This window comes from Phaseolus vulgaris, chromosome 6 (assembly GCF_000499845.2).
Source record: "Phaseolus vulgaris cultivar G19833 chromosome 6, P. vulgaris v2.0, whole genome shotgun sequence".
NCBI classification, from domain to species: domain Eukaryota; kingdom Viridiplantae; phylum Streptophyta; class Magnoliopsida; order Fabales; family Fabaceae; genus Phaseolus; species Phaseolus vulgaris.
In genome coordinates, this window is record NC_023754.2 from 12,311,986 (window position 1) to 12,336,141 (window position 24,156).

At 35.8% G+C, this 24,156-nt stretch overlaps 1 protein-coding gene across 1 annotated transcript in view; it reads left to right on the forward strand.

The window, feature by feature from the left end:
* The first annotated feature begins 14,083 nt into the window (after nt 1-14,083).
* Nucleotides 14,084-24,156, forward strand: part of LOC137831122 (callose synthase 7-like) — a 34,940-nt gene continuing 24,867 nt past the window's right edge. The window contains exons 1-12 of the mRNA XM_068638664.1: nt 14,084-14,956; nt 17,368-17,468; nt 17,777-17,889; nt 17,972-18,059; nt 18,154-18,264; nt 18,371-18,532; nt 19,493-19,579; nt 19,696-19,787; nt 20,111-20,234; nt 21,217-21,351; nt 21,452-21,528; nt 21,635-21,725. Coding sequence (XP_068494765.1) covers nt 14,746-14,956; nt 17,368-17,468; nt 17,777-17,889; nt 17,972-18,059; nt 18,154-18,264; nt 18,371-18,532; nt 19,493-19,579; nt 19,696-19,787; nt 20,111-20,234; nt 21,217-21,351; nt 21,452-21,528; nt 21,635-21,725 — 1,392 coding nt within the window. The 5' untranslated portion in view covers nt 14,084-14,745. The remainder of the gene's footprint in view (nt 14,957-17,367; nt 17,469-17,776; nt 17,890-17,971; nt 18,060-18,153; nt 18,265-18,370; nt 18,533-19,492; nt 19,580-19,695; nt 19,788-20,110; nt 20,235-21,216; nt 21,352-21,451; nt 21,529-21,634; nt 21,726-24,156) is intronic.

Consider the following 24,156-nt stretch of genomic DNA (forward strand, 5'->3'; position numbering starts at 1 on the left):
ACCACATTTTATCCTTCTATTCCCATGTTGACTACTCTTCAAAATCGTGTCTTCGGTTGTACTGTTTTTGTCCATGTTCATAGTTCTTATCGGGGTAAGTTAGATCCTCATGCCATCAAATGTGTCTTCTTCGGTTATACTTCCAACAAAAAGGGGTACAAATGTTATCATTGTTAGAATGTATGACTTTAAACTAGAGGGGGGGTGAATGGTTTAAAGAGGGTTTTCGCAAACTTTTAAGTCTAGAATGAAATTACTTCGAGAAAAACTTGATTAAGAAATCAGTTTGCCAAAGCGCAAAGCAAATTAGCGCAACACCAGAAAAACAATCGGTTGTTTCGCAGAAACAATCGGTTGTTTATATCAGTTCACAAATACAAACTGAAATTAAAGAGTTTAAGGGATAAAGAGATTGAACACACAGGTTTATACTGGTTCACTCTTAACCAAGAGCTACATCCAGTCTTTCCAGAAACCACTGGGGAATCCACTAAGCAATCAACCCTAGATTACTTACAACACCACCAAAGAAGTGACCTTGATCCCCTCAAGACACACACTTCCTTTGGCTCAGCACAAACACCACTAAGAATGTTGATCCTGACAACCTCAAGAACACACAGCACTTCTCAGCTTCACACACAGAGTTTCTTCAAAGTACAAAGGATTACACTTGTTACAAAAAAGATCTGAAATCAATACAAGATGAAAATCCTATATCACACTCTCTTTTATCCAAACAATCTCTAACTCTTTCAAAAGCAAAATCAGTGAAAATCTCAAATATGTTTTGCTTTGATTAAATCTCAGTTGTTTGTTACATAATCTTAACAAACTATGAGAAGTCATCTCAACATACAAGTGGAGACCTTACCATAGGGAGGAATGGACAAAGATCAGAGCATCTAATGTTCTTCCTGCTGGTCTTCTTAATGATTAAAATATGTTGTAAATAATTTTGGCTCACTTGAGGGGTCCAAATAGTAGAATAAGCTAGAGTAGGTCCATATAGCATAAATAGAAGGTGTAGTTATCAAATTGGGCATATGAGAAGTCCTTTAGGGAAGGAAGCTAAACCTACCTTCTAGAATATGAGTGATGGTGCGACATTGACCAAGGTTAATACCCTAGTCGCACCATATGTGTCATTTTCCCATCATACCCTCTTTCTTATTCTCCAAGGCTCCTCCACTTATAAATAGGAGACCTCCCATTTGTATTTCTCATGTTGAAATTGAATGAAGTAAAGAAACTCTGCACAAATATTGTGTGAGCTTGAGTGAGTGCTATCTCCTCTCCCTTGGTCTTATCTTGATGAGAATGAAGCTCTCAAGTGGTGGCCTTCCACTTATCTTGGTGGCTACCACCTGATATGAGTTGGATTGAACATAGACACTTTTAAACTCTTGAACACAACATTATATGAGAATGAAAATAACAATTCAAGGATCAAAGAGTGCTCAAACAAAGAAAACGAAATTACATCAACAAAACAACAAGCTGAAAACAGAAATGGAATCAAGGAAGCTTAAGGAGTCATCAATGGAGACATAGCCTTCCAAAAATGATGATCCAAACTCAATAAGAGTGTTATCTCCTTGTGATCGTCCATAGAACAAGATAGTAAACACAATTGAATTAAAAACAGAAAGGTACCGAACAGAAAATGAAAAACAGCACAAGGAACAAAAAACCAATCGATTGAAAAGATGAAGAGCACTAAAGAGAAGCTAACTACCGAATGAAATTGCAAAAGAAGATGAAAGGAATGACACTTATGGAATGAAGCTCGGCTGGAATGAGAATTTGGAACTGCATCACGCCACTTGGAGTCCTTGTTCCAAGATAAGTGAAAAGAAGCCGCCACTTGAAGCTCTCCAATGACACACAAGATAAGGCTATGGAAGAAGGAGAAGCCAAAACTCACAATTCTATCTCAATTTGAGTAGAGTTTCTCTATATCCAATTTCCAATTCTGAATTTTACAAAGGCAAGCACCTTATTTATAGCCTAAGAGGTGCTGAAAAATAGGTGGGAAAATTCAAATGAAACTCATTTGAAATTCCCACAAAAAACAAGTCACATGGGAGGTGTGACCTCTTTCTACTATGACACCTCCTAAAACTACAACTACACCCCCCTACTAAGTCACATGGACAAAGTGACTCTCTCTAATACATTCACACCTATTTATTTAATATCCACACCTCCTACAAGAGTCATTCAAATGATGCTCTTTTATTTAATGCTTGGCCTTGCCCCTCATGGTTTGGACTTGGGCTTCTTGGGCTTGGGCCTTCTTGGGCTTGGGCCTCATCTTTTGCAAAGACTAATAAGAAGAACTTTAAATGCTTTGGCCCTTGTCCATTTCTTCTATTGATAACATCTTTTTTATTCTCATCACACTCCCCAAGTTGGAGAGAATTCGTCCACGAATTCAGTACTCCTGCATAAAACAAAGTCAGTTTGCAATTAGATAAGAGAATACAAGAAAAAATAGGCAAACATGACTTAGTACGTTGAAATGTTGGGAGTTCAGAAAAAGATGTCCTATACATATCCCATGTTGGAAAAGATTGTTTAGAAATGATATTATTTGAAAAACTAGAAGGTATGAAAAAATCATCCTTAACATTCTTCATCCAATATGGTGTATAAGTAGGAACCTTGGGTAATGAACAAGACAAAGAAGAAGGATACCTTGTAGGCGTAACACGAGTCAACAAAATTGAATTAGTTGAGAATGTATTATGACTCGGTTTAGCATGTACTTCATTTGTTTTTTCATTTTCTCTTTTAGTTTCTTTGGGATTGGTCCTATATGCAGGGCTATTTGGTAAAGAAACCCCGGGCATGAAGTCTATTTGGTGTTCAATCCCTCTTAGAGGTGGTAAGCCTTTAGGAGGATCGTGAAACATATCTTCATATTCTTTTACCAAATTGTCCAAACATGTGGGACTATCTTTAGCCGACTCACATCCAATAGTCCTATGAATAGCTAAAAAAATAGGCTTTTGAGTAACTATTACCTTTTTAACTTGTTGTGTGGACATGAGAAGGCTTCTCTTGGAATTTTTTATATCATTTTCTGTCTCTCTCTTTTCTCTCATTTTAACTTGGTCCTCATGAACTTCCTTTGGAAAGAGAGACTTAAGAATGACTTTGTGCCAATGGAAGTTAAAAGAAATTTTGTTGGTAAAGCCATCATGAAAAACTTTTCTATCAAATTGCCATGGCCTACCTAAAAGAATCTGAGTGGCTTCAATTGGGACAACATCACACAAGACCTCATCTTTATATTTACCAATGGAAAATGTAACGAGGACTTGCTTGTTAACAACTAGCTCACCTACCTCACTTAACCATTGTAACTTGTAGGGCTCAGCATAAGAGATGGTAGGTAATCCAATTTTGTCTACCACTCTTGTGCTTGCCACATTAGCACAACTCCCCCCATCCACAATCAAAGAGCATACCCTATCATTAATAAGACACCTTGAATGAAAAATATTTTCTCTTTGAGTTTCATCAAAAGATTTTAAAACTTGTCCAAGCATGCGTCTTATTACTAATAGGTCACCCTCATGTGGGCTCTCACTCTCACTCTCACTTCGGGATCTAGAAGGTGAGGAATGTCTAGAAGATTCAGACTCGTGCTCACTAACATCTACCCCATCATGCATATACATAGTTCGCTTAGAAGGGCAATTAGAAGCAATATGTCCATAGCTCAAGCATTTAAAACACTTCTTACTAGACGATTTAGATGGTGATTTGGGCCTAGAAGTGGAAGTGGAAGGCTTAGAATCTCTAGGTTTGAAAGTAGAGTCCTTAGAAGGGATATTTGAAAAAGAACTATTTTTATTTTTCCAAGAAGAGTGGTAGTAGTTATCTTTAGAAGAATTTTTGAAAGCATTTTTCCTTGCAAGTTGATTTTCAATTTTACTAGCAAGGTGAACCACATTTTCCAAAGAAGAATATTCTTGCAACTCTACCACGTCTTGAATGTCCCTTCGAAGGCCACTCACAAACCTAGCTATCTTAGCTTCCTCACTCTCATCCATATTAACTCGAATTAAAAGCGTGTCTAGTTGTTTAAAGTAATCATCCACACTTAGCGTGCCTTGATGAAACCGTTGGAGTTTCAACAATAGGTCTTTCCTAAAGTGTGGGGGTACGAATCTAGCGCGTAAACAAGCTTTGAAATCGTTCCAAGAGACCACGGGCGGTCTCTTGTGTAGGTCAATGTCCATGAGATATTGATGCCACCATTGCATGGCATAGTCTAAGAATTCTAAAGATGCTTATCTAACCCTATGCTCATCTCTAACCCCATTTACATCAAAAATTTGCTCAACCTTAGCCTCCCATCCTAAGTACACATTAGGATCACTTTCACCACTAAAGCTAGGAAGTTTTACATTAGGTGAATAAGGGCCAGCCACATGTTGGCGCCTCTCTTCATGGTGATGGTGCCTTGGCCGTGCATTGTCTTCATAATATCCATGAGAAGAATGAGAATGCCTTGAAGAATGCCGAAGAGCAGGATGATGTCTTCTCTCCCGGTTTTGATGGACTTCTTCACGGCTTAACTCCAAGCTTTGGAGCCTTGCCTCCATTTGTCTTATCACATCAAGATATTGAGCATTTGATTGTCTAGCATTCTTTAAATCTTCAAAGAGAGCTGCCTTTTGAGGTGAGCAAGGTTTGGAGGATTCTCCACTAGAAAAATGAGCCATGATCAAAAGTACACAAAACAGAAACAAACAATTAAAGAAACTTGTTAGCAAAATAAAGTGAGATATAGGTTGCTGGAAAATGCCAAAAGAAAGTACTCAAACCACTCCAAGAAAGTATTATGTCCTCAACCAAGCCTTTCTTGTGGAATGGAGGAGCTTCAAATGAAAAATGTCAAAGCAAACCACACTCACTTAAGAACAAGTCTCCACAAAACTTTAGAAGAACAAAAAGACAAGCAAGAAAAGGTATAAGCAAGGAAAGCTAAACCAAAACAGAAAGTAAGATATGACAAACTGGAAAGAATATGAATGAAAGACAAGCAAGAAAATAAGGAACTCAATGAATAAAGAAGGCACACCAAAAGAATCCTAGAGAAAAGTACTAGAGCATATTTAAGAAACAAAAACAGAACTACAAAAAAAAAATGTTGTATGCAAACTGTGCTATGTTTACAGATTTAACTGGAATGATTGAAAGCGAACTGGAATGTGAAAAATTAACCACAGAAACTTCAATGTCTTAACTCAATAATGGCACTGTAATGAGGTAAAAACAGTAAGCCAATTGAGGGAAATAAGTTTTTCAAAATTGCTGCCCAATTACCGTATTCTTTTCGGCAGTTTTGTACACTTTTCGTATTTTATTTATCATTTTTCGTGTACTTGGAATTTTTTATTACTTCTTTTTGCTATGCTTTTCTAACACTTTGAAGCATGTAAATCCAAATTTTCACAAATTTCCAGTGAGCCAATTAATTGCAGTAAATTGAAAACAGTAGCACGTTTGTAAGAAAACAGAGTATCCTATTTAGGAATGAAAAACAGTATGATGAACTAGCAAAGACATAATGGAAATTGTGTAAAAGAACTTGTATAGAATGAAAATACAAGCATGAACTCAAATCTAAAATGAAAATGCACAAAGGATCAAGCAATAAACTCAAAAACAGAAAGTAAACCAAAGCAAGAAACAATCAAAGCAAGAAAAGTACTACAAGAATTAATAACAATTATGGAATAACATGACTAAGACAAAACTTGACATGATTACAAAATTAAAAAACATATCACAAGATATAACAACAAGTGAAAGGAAGCTTAAGGTCAGCTTAAGGAAGGAGAATGCCATTCCAAAAAGCAGCCAAACTCATATGAATAATGAGTGCCATAATCCTTTTCACAAACACTTGGTGTAACAAAAGAAAACAGCAAGGAAACTCAAAATACAGCCTAAAAACAGAATGGTAAACAACTTGAATTAAAGAGCTCTTGAAAAAAAAGTGCAGCACCACTCAAAAATTAAGCAACACAAAACCTAAACTCTAGATACCACATGATATGAGTTGGATTGAACATAGACACTTTTAAACTCTTGAACACAACATTATATGAGAATGAAAATAACAATTCAAGGATCAAAGAGTGCTTAAACAAAGAAAACGAAATTACATCAACAAAACAACAAGCTGAAAACAGAAATGGAATCAAGGAAGCTTAAGGAGTCATCAATGGAGACATAGCCTTCCAAAATGATGATCCAAACTCAATAAGAGTGTTATCTCCTTGTGATCGTCCATAGAACAAGATAGTAAACACAATTGAATTAAAAATAGAAAGGTACCGAACAGAAAATGAAGAACAGCACAAGGAACACAAAACCAATCGGTTGAAAAGATGAAGAGCAATAAAGAGAAGCTAACTACCGAATGAAATTGCAAAAGAAGATGAAAGGAATGACACTTATGGAATGAAGCTCGGCTGGAATGAGAATTTGGAACTGCATCACGCCACTTGGAGTCCTTGTTCCAAGATAAGTGAAAAGAAGCCGCCACTTGAAGCTCTCCAATGGCACACAAGATAAGGCTATGGAAGAAGGAGAAGCCAAAACTCACAATTCTGTCTCAATTTGAGTAGAGTTTCTCTATATCCAATTTCCAATTCTGAATTTTACAAAGGCAAGCACCTTATTTATAGCCTAAGAGGTGCTGAAAAATAGGTGGGAAAATTCAAATGAAACTCATTTGAAATTCCCACCAAAAACAAGTCACATGGGAGGTGTGATCTTTTTCTACTATGACACCTCCTAAAACTACACCTACACCCCCTACTAAGTCACATGGACAAAGTGACTCTCTCTAATACATTCACACCTATTTATTTAATATCCACACCTCCTACAAGAGTCATTCAAATGATGCTCTTTTATTTAATGCTTGGCCTTGACCCTCATGGTTTGGACTTGGGCTTCTTGGGCTTGGGCCTTCTTGGGCTTGGGCCTCATCTTTTGCAAAGACTAATAAGAAGAACTTTAAATGCTTTGGCCCTTGTCCATTTCTTCTATTGATAACATCTTTTTGATTCTCATCACCACCCATCAAGTGGCGTGATCACCACTCTCCTTTTCCATAAGTTTCCTTCTTCCATTCTCCTTCATTACGCCTTCCATTTATGTTCATTGTCTTTGTTTTCTTCCTTGGTTTTCCTCTTGGTTTTGTCATGATTAATTGAGTTTTGCATCCATTCTCACCATATCTTATCTTTTATCTTTGCCTTTGTGAAATGAACTTTGACATCTACTTGACCACTTGGTTAAGTTAATGACCAGTGCAATTTTCCTAAGGTCTTCACTTTTAAATTCCTAAAATCTCAATCCTAAAAGTAAAGTGTCACCAAAATGAAAACATCTAAAAATCAACTCACATCATGTATTGTATCATGCAAAAAGTAAAGCTCAATTGGATCCATATCTTCAAAGATCATATGCAGAAATCTACAAGGTTAAGTGATTATCACTACCCTTATACTGTTTTGATTTCTAAGTTTCTTAATTATTTTGAAGTGGACTTGGAAGATGAGTTGTTTGAAATTGTGAAGTCCTCAAGTGAAATCAATAATGGTTCCCTAAGTAAGATGGGGTTTACCAAAGTTTATGGTAAATGGATTAGCAAAGGAGGAGACCAAGCTGGCTCATCAAGTGGAGCATAAGCTGAGGAAGAAAATGAAGTTGTTGCCACTAGAGATGAACCTGCTACTGAATCTTTTGAAGTTGAACCAAGTGTTGCAACTGGAGATGAGAGGATTACATCCATGACTTTATTTGAAAGACTCATGATTAATAGAATGGATAATTTTGTTGATAGTCAAAGGAGCCTTTATGAGTTGTGTGGCACAAGGTTCCAGTGTATGTGCGGAACTAACTTTTTGAGTTGCAGTATGGCAAGGATAATTGAAGCACATTTACAACTTTCATAACAATTGGTTGTTTCATAACAGTTCACCATGAAGGTCAGGCTGGGAGTCCTTAGATGAAAGCTCTACCATGAAGTCTGCGTATACATGGCCTTTAATTGGTCCTCGTGGTTCGTACTGTATGTCGAACTCAGACAACTCAACCGCCCAACAAACCATCCGACATACAATGTCAGGCTTTTGCAGAACCTTACAGATGGGCAGGTCAGTCATTACAATCATATTGAAGCTTTGAAAGTAATGACGAAGTTGTCGAGCTGTGAACACCATAACTAGAGCAACTTTTTCGATAGATGGATACTGAATCTCTAGTCCTTGTAGCCCTTTTCTTACAAAATAGACTAGCTTCTGGATCTTCTTTTGCTCTTGCAAAATGACCAAGCTGATATCTCGATCTATTCCCAGAGTCGGTTTACCAAGAACATGGGGACTAGCCAAGTATTCCTTTAACTTGGCGAAAGCATTTTTGCATTCATCAGTCCATGCGAAATGGTTGTTTTTCTTAAGACATTAGAAATAAGGATACCTTTTCTCTCCTCTGGCTGATAAGAAACAAGACTGGGCGGTCATGCCTCTAGTTAGTTGTTGCACTTCCTTCACGTTAGCCAAACTTCTCATTTCTATAATCGTTTCACATTTATCGGGGCTCGCCTCTATACCTCCTTCGATTAGTAGGAAACTAAGAAATTTCCCTGCTTCTACTCTGAACAAACATTTATTATGATTAAGCTTTAGATTGTACCCTTCTATAGTGTCGAATAGTTCCTCTAGGTCAGTAACATGTTGGTCTTCCCTTTCCGATGTGACGACCATGTCATATACATATGCTTGGACGTTGCGTCCGAGCATTGGTGAAAGGATCCAGTCCATGAGTCTTTGATAGGTCGCCCCGGTGTTTTTCAGGCCAAAAGGCATGACCTTGTAGTAGTAATTGGTGACCTCATCCATAAAAGTCATCTTACTCTCGTCCTTCAGATGCATACGAATTTGATTGTACCCTTAAAATGCATCTAGAAAACTCAACAAACGACACCCTGAGGCGTTGTCTACTAAGAAGTCTATGCTCGGTAAAGGGTAAGAATCCTTGGGATAAGCCTTATTTAAATCGGTGACATCAACACATATCCTCCACTTCCCATTAGCCTATTTTACCATTACGACATTTGCCAACCACTCAGGCTATTGGATTTCCCTTATGTGGTCAATAATCAGGAGTTTCTGAGTTTCCTCTCGGAGGATGGGACGCTTTTCTTCATTGAATTTTCTTCGTCTTTACCACAGGTTTAACCTTTTCATCCATTGTTAGTCGATGACATAAAAACTCTAGATTTATTCCAAGCATATCCGCGGACGACCACAGAAAAACACTCATATTTTTCAAGATGACGTCGGCTATCTTATCCTCTAGTTCTTTACAAAGTGAGGCGTTGAGCTTGAATTTTCTTCCTTTTACCTCTCTCTCAAACTTCTTCAGCAGGCCCAGGTCACCTCTCATCACTGATGTCAGCCTCGACTATCCATCATAGCTCTCCTAGTTGGACAATAACCGTGTAGGTACCCCTGCGATTTTTCAAACTACTCTCGTAACACTTTCGTGCCATCCTCTAGTCGGCTTTTTATCATGATTATCCCTCCTTCGGACGAGGGAAACTTCGTCTTCATGTGAGTGGTTGAGGCCACTGCAGCCAACCTATTCAAGGAAGGTCGCCCCAAAAGCAGGTTGTATGTAGAAGATGCATTGACGACGATGTACTTGACAGTAATCGTTTTGGCTGCACCTTCATCAGAGAAGGTTGTCCTTAACTCGACATATCCTCGTACTTGTACTTGGTTGTTTGCGAAACTGACCAAGCAACCATCATAAGGCCTTAACTAGTCTGGAGATATTTGCAAATTTGTAAGTGTTCTCCAAAACATCACATCTACCGAGCTTCCTTGATCAATCAGGACTCTGTGCACCTTTCGTCCTACCGTGATAACAGATATTACTATTGGATCATCCTCGTAGGGAAACACATCTTCCAGGTCGGCACTTGTGAAACAAAGGGAGAGCTTTGTGGGATGATTAAACTTCCTCATATCTAAGGACATCACTTTTCGGGCATATCGTTTGTGTTTAGAGTTGAGTTTCCACCTCTATAGAATCTTCCTGTAATGGTGTTCAAGTCCCCACGAATCGGATTTTCATGTGTTTGTGTCAGGGATGTAACTTCCACTTTCAATTCCTCCCGGTCGATCTTGAGATATTCCTCCAAGAAACCCTCTTTGACTAAATTATCCAGTTGATAACTTAGGGCGATGCATCCTTTGATGTCGTGCCCATAGGCCCTGTGAAAGTCACACTAGGTATCTCTTCACGATCCCAATAATTGATCAGTCTTTTGTTGGAACTTTAGCCTATCCGCTACCCTTGCTATGCCTATGAGTTCTTTGCAGGGTACTCGAAATTCGGGCCTAATCGCTCCTCCCTGACTTTTGTCTTAGGCTCGCCCTTCTTGGCAACATACGGGACATATCTCATATTCGTTCTCTTCTCGGTGGATACTTCATTGCTCATGGATGAATGATCTCGACTGTTTTCCTTGTGCATTGGTTGTTTCGACCGTGAGCTGCCATTTTTCCTGAGCACAACCTCTTCAACCTCGATATGGGTTGTAGCTCGTTCACGCACCTCAGATAACGTCTTCGCCAGATTCCTGATTAATGAATCACTAAACGAGCTTGTTGTTGTACAAAAGCAACGACCACCATCTCTTCATCCTAAGTTGAAGTTTTACTGAGACTGCACATAATCTATTCAAGTATTATTTAAGTGACTCCCATTCGTTCTGTTTGACATTGAAAAGATCATACAATTGTTGGGGGTTGGCCTTATTAGCCGAGAACTGCTCCTTAAACATTCTAGAGAAATTAGTGAAAGAGGTGATGTGACCATCCAGGACTCTACTAAACCATTGCATAGTTGTTCCTGTGAATGTACCCATGAACATCTTACATCGGATTGCATTTGACCCTCCAGAGATGATCATTTGAGCCCTAAACACCTTTAGATGACTTTCAGGGTCTTATACATCAGAGAAAAAAGTGATCTTAGGTGTGATATAATAGGACAACATAGACTCTTCCATGATTTGCTAAGAGAGTGGCTTGGGGTCATCTCCTGATAAAAATCTGGGGAGCGCTCTCGGGTAGGACGTCAACCATGATGGTGCATGCTCCTCCGCAGTTCCCTGTTGGTTCTGCGTAGCTCCTCGTTGGCATGCGCATGTTCTTCAATAGTTCTTTGGGAGGCTTCAATCTTTGCCATAAGGCGTGTCTGGTTCAACCACATTTCCTAATGAAGGCGCTCCTAGTCAGCCACATTTCCTCATTTACCTCTTGGAGAGCTCTCATGGTCTCCATAATTTGTTGCAAGGTTGGGGCCTCGCCTCCTTCGGATCCTTGTGTTCCTTGTCTAGTACTTCTCATCACGTAAAATTACTCAGCTGTAAAGCGGGTGTGGTCAAATTTTATCGGGCCCCACAGTGGGTGCCAAATGTTCTCTCCTGCTGACCTTGGTTGGACTTGGAAGTGGGCTCGGGGTTGAAGCGACTTTGCTTGGCGTATTGAACCGAGATGAAAACGCTTTGTAGGGGGCTCCACTTGTTGATCACACTTTGACGATCAAGTCAGTGAGAGCATTCAAACTATGAAATTTGTATCAATGTAGAGTTCTAAAAAAAAACTTACCTTTACTCAGGATCTAAAACCCTTTTATAGACATTTCTTCAACAATTTCAACAACAAAAATATAATCTCAACAACAAGGATATTATGTTAATGTGTAACTTTATTTTTTGGGTACAATGTAACATTATTCCTAACAACTTTTATTTACATTGAATATATATATATATATATATATATACACACGCTTAACTACTTCAAATATTCACCATGTGGTTTTGCTTTTAATTATCTTTTTAATATGAAAAGCCAATTATCTGGGTTGACCTCATAACATGCCATTGGATCCATATTCGCCCCAGGCCGAGCTAGGTATTTCTCACATGGGGATGTCTAACCGAGCTATTACACTTAAATGTTTGAGTTGAGGACCAGAGCACGTCCGACCAATACATTACCAAACCTGACAACACTATCCGCAACTATTAAGAAATTCATATGCAAAAGAGCATCAAACTCACATTTCTTCTCCAACAAGTGAACCTACAAAGAACCACCACCTACAAACCTCGCCATTGTAGACCCACCATCGCCCACAGTCACCGTCACTGCACACTCTCCTCACACACAAACCTGCCACAAAAGCTGTCAACCCCAACTTCTATTTCAAATTCATTAAGGGCAATTTTGTAAAATTATTTTTTTAGGTAGGTTCAAAATGATATCGTGTAAGGAGAATTTGCCTTTATGGAAACGCTAAGGAAAGTTTAAGCACACTTCAATCCAACTAAGAAAAGTTAATGCTTACATCTATACCTATATATAAAGGGGATTCCCCATTATAATCGCTTTTTGGTGTACACAATTTATTTATGATTCTATCCTTATTTAATATATCTCATTTTATTAGTACAATAGAGTATTTTGTCATTTCATATAAATTACTTAACAAATAAAATTATTTTTTAATTTATATTAATCTACAGTTTTTATATGTTGACTCCCCACTCTTTCCTTAATTCCTTATTTTAAGACAACAATAAGAAGAGAGAGAACATACTCTCACACGTTTCCATACCAAATCTCACATATTAGATAAAGTAACCTCCATTTCCAATCACCCTCTTCACTCCATTTCAAGCAACTATATTATTTGGTAAAACCATTATTCTTTTATATCTACCATCAAGTCAATCCTAATCTTAACGTGAACATCATCATACTCTCTGATCCCAAAGCTACCAATGGAAGAAGAGAAAAAACTTGAAGAAGAAGAGAGACTCAAACCGAAAAAGAAGAAAAGAGGTTGTTTAATCAATTCATCATTTTTCTTTTACATGTTTTGTTTTTCAATTAGGACTCATGTAAAATTATTTCTGTATGTACGTAAGATTATTTTTGTACGTTTATTAAATTTCTATTATCATAAAAATTGAGTAAAAGAAAAAAATGTGGATACAGAGACACAATAATGCTTGTGTTTCCGCTAGTTTATATAATGAATATAGAAGTAGAAACACACATACACAAACATATATATATATTTGAATATTTTTTAAGTATAATTTAATTTAGTATTTTATTTGAAGCATAAAATAATAGGTTTGATGTATTGGATGTATGAAAATAAGTTTTAGTATAGTACATATAAGATGTGACGTTCCTTTTATTTTTTTATTAAACACTCCATGAACAATATCATTAGAGGATTCTATAAACAGTCTCAATATGTATTTTCTTATTTTAATTTAGAACTTAAAATATATTATTTTTTTTATAAGCTATATCTAAATTGGGTTTTGGAAAGACTTCTTGAACATATTAAGAATATCACTACCCAAAATGAAATCTTATAATTTTCCAGATTTAGAATTTGTTTAAGGAATTTAAGCAAAGAAGGATGTCATAAGTCCTTATATTAACCTAAGCGTCTACTTATATATAACAAATGCATAAGTTACACAGGGCATCTACTATTTTATGTATTTTCTACTATTTTATGCATTTTTTGCGGGAAGATCTACTGATCTATTTGCTTAGGGCTTATATTTGCATTATGCCTCTTAGTGACTTAACTCAAAACTTTAATTAAAAGTTCTGAGTTTTATTTTATTAATAACAGATCTCATTTTTTATTTATTTATTTTACATTAGAAATTTCATTTCATTTTTTCAAACTTAAGAAAATATATTAGTTTCTAACATTAAATTTGAAATATTTAAACATATTTTCAAAATTATTTTAATCTCTAAACAATAAAATTAAAAGACTAATATTATATTATTTTAATTTGTTTTATTTTTTCAAATTTATAAGATTAAATATTGAACTAAAGTTATTATTAATCTATTTTTTTTTTCATTTTAAAAGTACAAAAATAAGACAATCCAATCAAAGCATATAAATCTTGGGGAAACTTAGTACAAACAAAGATGCTGTGATAATTCTAGGATTGGTGAGGAACAGAGAGCACATACATAGAGTGACACTGTAGACTTTCCTCTCACAAACCACTTTTCTTTTTGTTACATGTTTTCCGTAACAAACACAATGATTGATAGCAACTACAAACTCCAAGGTCCTTCTTAGCTTAGCTTCCTTGGCATGTAAGGATTAACAATTCGTCAAATCACAGTTTCAAAGACTCTCACTTTTCTCACAAAAGAACAAACCAAACAAAAAATAATGAAATTGCAATCTGATGTGTGAAGTGTGAGCTTTCCTTTCTGGTTTGTTCCTTTTTTTATTTATCTCCAAAAGAAAAAGCACTCAGCAAAAAAGGAGTAGCAGCTGCATCACCCTCTGTTCCCTTCTTTTTCTTTATTTTGATAATTATTTATTTATTGTTTCCCTCCTTTTCCCTTGCTCCCAGAGCAATCCCAAAACCTCTCTCTCAATCAAAGTATCAATCTTTTTGGTTCCTTCTTGTACCCCAGTACAAAAGATGGCAACTTTACCTTCCCTCACTCTTCACTCAAACCCAAATACCTGTGGTGCTTTCTGGGTGGTGAAGGAGAAAAAAAAGAAGGAAATTGTGGAAGACATCTTGAACCTTGTTGCATTTGCTGTACTGGTGTTGGTGGCAGGACCATGGCCAGCACCAGTGGGACAAAGACTCCTTTTGAGATTGGTAGGCAGCCATCAAAGAAGATCATGAGGGCTCCTACGAGAAATGTGGACTTGGGAAATGAAGAGGGTGTGGTGGACAGTGAGATTGTGCCTTCTTCACTTGCTGTGCTTGTGCCTATTCTCAGAGCAGCCCTTGAGATTGAGGAGGAGAATCCCAGAGTTGCCTATCTTTGTGAGTATTTTTTCATTGGGTTGTTTTGATGATTTATTTTTTAATTTCTGCTTCATGTGTGCAAATGGTGAGGTGTTGTGTTGTTAGTAGGTGTATAATGACGGGGCATGTTCACCAGGATGGTTGGATTTTGTGTATGGAAGTAGAAGTATATAAGGCTGTGTGGATTTCCTTTGGATGTTTTGGGCAATATGTCTTTTTCTTTTCTTCATTTCTTAGAATGAAAGAATAATTTTTATTATGGAAGAGAACAGTGCAAAAGTTAAGGCTGGGGTATTCTAATTAAGAGTTGCAAATTGCCAAAATTAACAAATAAAATACTTAATATAATATTTGTATCTCATGTTATTGCATGACTATACCATTTATTGGAGGGGGTGTTAAAAAAGTTGTGTAAAAAATATATGATTTGATCTTAGTAATTAGGGAAATATGTACGGCTTATAATTAGGGATATTCTCCATTATTAGTCATTATTAGGTTTCCCTATATTATGGTTTGAGTGATTATAAATAAAGGGTTTACATGTGTAGTTAAACTCTTTATGAGGGGAGAGAAAAAAAGAGAATAGAAAATTTACCAGCTCACACTGAGAGGCCACATCCAGCACTCATCTCACACATTAAATGATCATCATAAGGAAACAAGAAAATAAGTGGCAGATTGCGTCCATGTTAAACCACATCACTGGCTTTCCAACAGAGCTTTAGTGCTTATCTTGTTGAGTACTGCTATCCAAATGAAATACAAAATTTGGTATGAGCTTTGGATTGGACTTTGAAATAGTTTTATGTTAAAAGAAGAGCTTGATAAACAAGCCTAAATGAAAATAATATGATCATGTATAAGGGAAGTAAACACCCTTCCAAGTATAGAAGTGGCTGGTAACTGAGATATTACCACTGCACTGAATATAAAAAAGTAAGAGTCCCTTGAAATGTTTTCCAAAATTTAAAACTTTCCTGTCCCTCTACTTCTCAATTCCTCTCTCAACTCTATATATCATAAATGTTAGGCAAAGTGGTAGAGAGTCCACATGTTTTCAAAATGAAAGGATGTGTAGCCTGAATTCATTGTTCCTGACTGACCCCATAAGAATGTAGTAGTAACTGGTGATGGGATTTTATGAAGTCACAGGAGACGGGGAAATGAATCCTCTTAGGGAAAAGGAAATGAACAATTAAAATGGCCTAATAATCACTCAATGAAAATCATTTAGTGTACAAAAGAAAGTAAGCTGTTGGAACTTCAAACATTCATGAAATTGAGGTACAACAGTATTGAATTTCAATTCAGCAATAGTTATCAAGTTAAAATAGTGTTCATTTTCATTAATTGATTGATTGAAACCCTTACAGCGGATGCTTATATCTTTAGCATTGCATTTCACCACCAATGTTGTCCTTATGACTGCAGACCTGTTAACACATACTAATATTTCTCCCTTTTACAATTTGGCTATATTATTTGGAATGATTGCTTGTTTAGCTCAACTTATTTACAAGAAAAAATTACTTGTTTTTAAAGCTTTCCAAGAGTTATTGAAAAAAATGATTATTTTCTCAAAATTAAATAAACCAAGCATGCATAGCCACTAGAGCAATTTTTGTGAACACCAAAGCCTCTAGTAACTCTTCTGCATGTTGTCTCTCTTGACATGCACTACTTAACGAAGACAAAAATTAAAGTTGTCTTTATATTGTTTATGATACTATCATCATTTGTGATTTGTGATAGCATTTATTTAGAGAAATATTTCCTGTAAAAATGTGCAGATAGATTTTCTGCTAAACTGACATCCTTTCTTTTCCTTTTTGTTTCTTAAATTGATAAATACTCTGTAAAACAATTTCATATATGTTTACTTCAAACTATGTTCTGGACTTATATGATAAAAGGCTTTTGTTTATGAAAAATGAATGGTGACTGCAGTTGTCACTTATTTGAAATTGTTTCAGTTCATTCTCAAAAGAACAACATGTGGTTACTCATAGATAGATTTCAAAGTCTTCGGGCAGAAACTAAGCGATTTCTGTCTAGCCTTCATGAGGGAGATCCACTTCAACTACTCTCTAAAATCCTTTTTTCTAGGGGAAATTTTGACGAACCTAAATGTTTGGTCTGTTTAACATAATCCAAACAGAACTAAGAAGAGGAAGGGTATAACAAAATAAATTTTAGTAAAAATATATACAAAAATCCATTTTTAGTTATTGCAAAGTGTCACATTAAAGCCAGATTCTGCTTTCAGAATTGTTACTTTGATGGTGAACACAAATTCAAAGTCAACACCTAAAAGAGAAATGAATCAATAATATATAGAATGGAAGTGTTCCTTCAGTATCTAAAAGGTGTTTTTACCTTCTATTCAGAGAAGAGTATATGGTACTGAAGTTTGCTTGTTAAATTAGGTCGCTTCCATGCATTTGAGAAGGCCCACACAATGGATCCAACATCAAGTGGGCGTGGTGTTCGTCAGTTCAAGACTTACCTATTGCACAAACTCGAAAAGGTACACTGGCTATTTTTATTTTCTTACATTTCTTATAGTTATTGAAGGTTCTGTTTTGTTTCCTCTGGTGTCTATATGCTGGTAATGATGGGTGTCCCATTGATTTATATTTTATATATTACTCTCAGCCTGATAGGGTTTTCTCTTTTTCATTTTAATAAAGTTCTTTTTATCAGGAAAAACATTATACAATGATTATACTGATCGATCATTTACAAATAAGAAGAGCAGTCTTTTCTTACTTGATACTCGGAAATAAAAATCAAGTAGTTTATGTATTACACATTTGTTAAATTTCTTGGTTGCAGGAAGGGGAGCTTACAGAAAAACTTGTTCAAAGAAGTGATGCCAGGGAGCTGCAAACCTACTACCAACATTTCTATGAGAAGAAAATCCGGGATGGAGAATTTAGCCAAAGACCGTGAGGCTTGATCTAAATCTTGTTCTTTCAAGTTTTGTGAATTGTAATATGATGTTTTATTGTTCTGATGTTGCTCTTCTAGTGAGGAGATGGCCAAGAATGTTCAGATTGCCACCGTATTGTATGAAGTGCTGAAGACTATGGTAGCTCCACCAAATATTGAGGAGAAGGTTTGTTTTGCTTTACTAGGCTACCATGTTTAAAATTTTAGAATTCTAGAAGCATAGCTCAGGACCTGGACTAAGGATGTTGTTTTATTGACAGACAAAAAGGTATGCTGAGGATGTTGAGCATAAGAGAGGACAATATGAACACTATAACATCCTTCCATTATATGCTGTTGGTGTTAGGCCAGCAATCATGGAACTTCCGGAGGTTTGTGTGTCTGGGATATAGTGTTTCTTTTGCTTCTGTTAATGATATAATTTCGCTGAAAATTTAAAGTTTTAATCTGCTTTCTTTCTTTTCTTGAAAATTAAAGATCAAAGCAGCAATTCTTGCTTTATCTAAAGTGGACAATCTTCCAATGCCCATAATTCGTGCAAGACCTGATGCATCTAATGATGATTATACAACACCTACAGATAGGCTTAAAAAAGTGAATGATATACTTGATTGGATTGCCTCAGTGTTTGGGTTTCAGGTAATGGATTTTCTCTCTGTCCCTCGCCTTTTTATTTCCTAATTTCACTTTGATTGGAAATTGTCCTTGTTACAAATGTAGGTGAATAAGGTGCTACATTCATTATTAGTTCTTGGTTTAAGTTGGTGGTGGTGGATGAAGAGATTTTGAGAGTGATGATTGGGTTTTAGAAGTTGTATTTATTGGAGACATGGAATTATTTTTAGTTTTTCCTATTTGATAAAGGAATTCCATTTTTTGATCGCATGAGGGTTAGTTTCAAAAGGGTGGATTGTGGGTTTATTTTATATTTTCTGCTAAGCATATTTAAGAGAACTAATGATTTCTGTTTTTTACCAATTTATCAAGAGAGCTTTTGAAATATAGTTTGTTTCTCCCCAAAAAGTGTTACCAAATATGCACTCAGTTGAATTTGTGTTAACGTATGGCTAATCTGGGAGCAACACGATAATGATTAATGACTAGAAAAAGCGATGTTTCATAGGTATGAACCATAGTTTCAACTTAGGTTCGAATTTGAGAAGGGTTCTCAGAATAGATTTTTCGCTGTTCTCTGGTAATAAAAATATGTCTGAGCATGCTTAGAGCATAATCATTTGCAGGTTTGTCTGTTTTTGGCTGAAGCATAATGTCAGTGTTTTTTCAATGGAGATATTCTCCTTGAACCTTTTATGACATTAGGTTTTTTCACCACAATCATGGAAAATGAACAAGTATTAGTCATTTGTTTGAAAGCTAGGCTTCTTTGATGAGCTTTTATTAATAAATTTATAAAGGGATTGAAGAGCTCAATTTATCTGACCCTTTCTTATTTCATTTTGAATCTATCCTTTGTACGAAAGTTATACTTTTCAATTTTTATTGCAATCAGCCAATGACAAATACAGGTAGGTATATTTGTCATGCACATTTCTAGTGAATGATCTGATATACTGTTTCCTTCTCTTTTGGGATATGAAGAAAGGAAATGTGGCAAATCAAAGGGAGCACCTTATATTATTACTTGCTAACTTGAATATACGGGACAGGGTTGAATCATCTTCCCAGGTGAACTATTGTTTTTCTATCTTTTTTCATATTTAATGGACAGGGTGATGCTAAATTTCAGAGTGTAATTACACTTCCAGTTATCATAGTAAAAGCTAACACAAAGCTTGCTGCAGCTTCATGTAGAAACTATAGAAAAGTTGATGCGAACAATTTTCAAAAATTATGAGTCATGGTGTCATTATGTGCGTTGTGAATCCAATCTTAGGTAATTGAATGTTTTATTTTTGGGATAATAAAACCCAAATATTTGTACCCTAAGAGTATATTTGGAATGAGGAGTTGGAAAGGGAAAGAAAGGTTAAGTTTTCAATTTAAATTAACATTTTCTTTAAATGAAAAGAAATTTTTTTAAGTATTATTTGTTTTATATAAATGTTTTATAGCTATCAATTTAAAACTTTAAATGAACCCTCCTTTCCCTTTCTCTCCAAACCGTTATCCAAGCATACTCTAAATTGCATTTGATACTGTGTTTATTTACTAACAAGAGCTCATTGATTCATTTTGGGGTTAATTTTTTAACACTAGGTTTCTAGAAGATTATGACTTGGAACAGATAGAGCTGATATATATTGCACTTTATCTTCTAATATGGGGAGAAGCTTCGAATATCCGCTTTATGCCTGAATGCATTTGCTATATTTTCCATCATGTAAGTTCTCTATTCTGCTGTGCCTGCACTGTGAGTCCACCATCTTAATCTTATGCTCTAATTATTCATAACAAGCTTGTGCTTCATTAGGTTAGAAAAATGTTTTTTGTTACATCTTTTAAATTATCATTTTACCATCTTTCTCATCTCCATCAATAACATAAGTGTTATAGCTTCCATCTGTAACCATACTTATCAATATGTTTAATGTCTTGAATTATTCTTCTTAGACAGAATGACAGCATTGAAATTAATTTTTATTTTTAGATTAAAGAATCAATATCATTCTAATTATTTACCAAAAGTCATTCTAATAGGCAAAACCTTTTGTATACTCAGCACAAGATTCACTTTCTTAATCATAAATTAATTTTCTAGCTGAATGTCTTTTGAAAGGAAAAGGATTTCTTCAGGGTATCATTTCTCTCATGAAGTTCTAATCAATATTTTTTGAAAAATACCTTCATGTGAAAACCCCAAAGAAAGTTTGTGGAATGGAGATTTTTCCCAGTTAATTTTCAAAACACTGCATATGCCGGAATTCTTTATACTTGATTTGGGAAGCTATGTAACATTTTCAAACACAAAGGTGTACTTGTGGAGGGGAAGAAAAACAAGTCATAAAATTGTAAGAGTGTTTACCTTCTACCGCATAAATTATATCCTAGTGCTCAATCATAAATAGATAATAGAATATCTATTATTAATGTTCAACATTCAAACAACTTACAAAGCAAAAGCCATATCAATATCAGACCTGTTCTGAACATGCCTGAAGTTTCACCTAATGACAGACCTAGTTCCAGCATCATTCTTTCTAATTCTAGTAGTAGGAACTCTTTTACCTTATAGCACTGATCCTGACCCTATAGTTTCACAAAATTTTACTTTCAATTTCATGTTTTAACCAAGCAACATAGCAAACATGGGCTAGATGGTTTGACGCCATGTTAATAATTCTCTCTTTTTTTTCCTTGAAAAGATGTGCCATGAAGTCTATAGAATATTAGATAAGAATCCCTCTCGTGTAACTGGAAGCACTGAGCTAGTAGAAGGACGTGATGATGAATATTTTCTGAGGGAAGTTATAAGTCCTATTTATCAAGTTTTAATGAAGGTCAGTATGATGTGCAGTACGTTTTCAAATGTTGTCTGGAACTTGTTTTGTTGTGTTTTCATATGTTGCCTGAAACTTATTTCTGTATTTGTTGAAAAAGGAAGCAAAGAGAAACAACAAAGGCAAGGCAAGTCACTCCAATTGGAGAAACTATGATGATCTTAATGAATACTTTTGGTAAACATTTCACTAGACTTTTACTTATCAAATATTTAAAACTCTTGAACAGTGATATTTTTATATGCATTTGGATAACACAAAGCTCAAACTGGTCCTTTTCCAGGTCTAAAAAATGTTTTGAAGATCTAAAATGGCCATGGGATCCCAAAGCAGATTTCTTTAGGCATTCAGACGAGACACAAACAAGACATCGGGTCTGTTTATGTTCTCTTTCTCTCTCCTTTACTTTCTGTATATATGTGCTATTTTCCAATTGTCAAATTCTCAAATATGTATGGGATGTAGTTAGAATAAAAGAAAATTTATTTCAGTATATCGTTTGAATAATTTCTCATCTCATGTTAAGTGCCATATTTTATACTCTATGCCAATGTGCCTAATAATATCTTATTTTACCCCTTTATTTAAGAACGATTTTATTTATTAAGACATTTTAATCCCTAAGATATAAGAACAGCCACATCAACCAGGCCTTTTTCCACAAGCTAGGATTGGTTAAATAGTTCAAAAGATGCCATTATGTTTTGGAAGTTACATTGAAACAAAGGGCTATAGCAAGAATAATCCTATAACTACGAATATGAAGTGCTAATTCTCATGGCACCCTCATGAATGATTCCGGCTTCAAATATTTGGATTAGGATACACTTTTGGTAAGTATTATATTTCTTTAGATATTTGAAGGTCCATCTCTCCTAATAGCTAAGTAGTTAGGTGGAGGCCTTTATGAAATTGGATATGTCATGTATGTATATAACATATTGCTCAGGCTGAATTTCATGTATAGCTATTTATTTGAGTTGCAAGAAATAGATGAATGTATTTCTGATGTATTTGATAAATGTGATTACAGTCTCTATTTATAGACTGTTTTACAACCTAATTAAGTAAAAAAATAATAGGCAATGAAAGCCAGAAATAATGGGTGTTTAAAGCTGTACAAATCAAATAAAACAAAATCACTAACAAATCTGTCCTAATAAATATAAAATGGAATCTGCACTTAATTACAGCATAATTCTCCTGATTATGCAACACTCTCCCTCAAGTTGGTGAATGTTTATCTATCATTCCCAACTTGCAAGTAAGATCTTCGAATTGTTTTGTGGAAAGTCCCTTAGTAAACATATCTGCTAATTGGAGTCTTGAAGGGATGTACTCAGTGGCTATAAGACCATCATCCAACTTCTCCTTAATAAAGTGTCGGTCTATCTTTACGTGCTTTGTTTGATCATGTTGAACCGGATTGTGTGCAATACTGATAGCGGACTTATTATCAGATGCCAAGCCCATAGGAGCTTCATATTTTATTTTTAGGTCATCAAGTATGATCTTCATCCATAATAGTTCACACACCCCTTGAGCCATGGCTCTAAATTCTGTCTCTGCACTTGATCTTGCAACTACATTTTGCTTCTTGCTCCACCCAAGAACATGCAGTAGCCTGTGGTGGATCTCCTATCAACAATCGATCATGCATAGTCAACATCAGTATATACTTTCATGGATAAGTTTTCCCCTTTTTTGAATAGCAATCCTTTTCCTGGAGAGGCTTTTAAGTACTGAATAATTCTATCTACTGCCTGCAAGTGTCTTTCTCCTGGATCATGCATAAATAGGCTAACCACACTAACTGCATAGGCTATGTCTGGCCTAGTGCGTGATAGATAAATGAGTTTTCCCACAAGTCTTTGATATTGTGTCTTCTCCACTTTTGGGTTTTCCTCATCATTCCCAATCCTATGATTTTGCTCTATTGGCACTCCAGTAGTCTTACAACCCAACTTACTAGTCTCTTTCAGAAGATCAAGGATGTATTTCCTTTGAGAAATAAAGATGCCCTGTCTCGAGTAAGCAACCTCTATCCCAAGGAAGTACTTCAGCTTCCCAAGATCCTTCATCTCAAATTGAGCAGTCAGTCTCTCCCTCAAATTTTGTTTTCAATCTCATCATCACCTGTAATAATCATATCATCTACATAGACCAAAAGTATAGTGAGTTTACCATTCTGAGAATGTTTTATAAACAGAGTATGATCACCTTGGCTTTGTCGGTACCCTCAAGATACCATAGCTTGAGTAAACCTTCCAAACCAAGCACGAGGTGATTGTTTAAGACCATATAGGGCCTTCTTAAGTATGCACACCTTATTTCCTTCATTAATAGCACCATAACCAGGTGGAATCTCCATGTATACTTCTTCCTCCAAGCTTCCATGCAAGAAGGCATTTTTAACATCAAATTGATGCATCGCCCAACCAAAGTGTGCTGTCAAGGAGAGAATAATCCTGACTGTATTAATTTTTGCCACTGGAGCAAAAGTCTCCTCATAATCGATCCCATAGGTTTGAGTATACCCTTTTGCAACCAACCTTGCTTTATACCGATCCAGTGTGCCATCAGACTTATACTTAACTGTGTATATCCATCCACCTACAACCCACTGCTTTCTTATCTTTTGGTCTCTCTACAATCTCCCAAGTCTCATTCCTTTCTAATGCGCTCATTTCTTCATTCATGACTTGAATCCAGTTCTCATCTTTTTAAGGCTTCTTGTATTGATGTAGGGATTCTGATAGAATCAATAGTTGAAAAAAAAACTCCGATGCTGCATAGAAAGTTTTT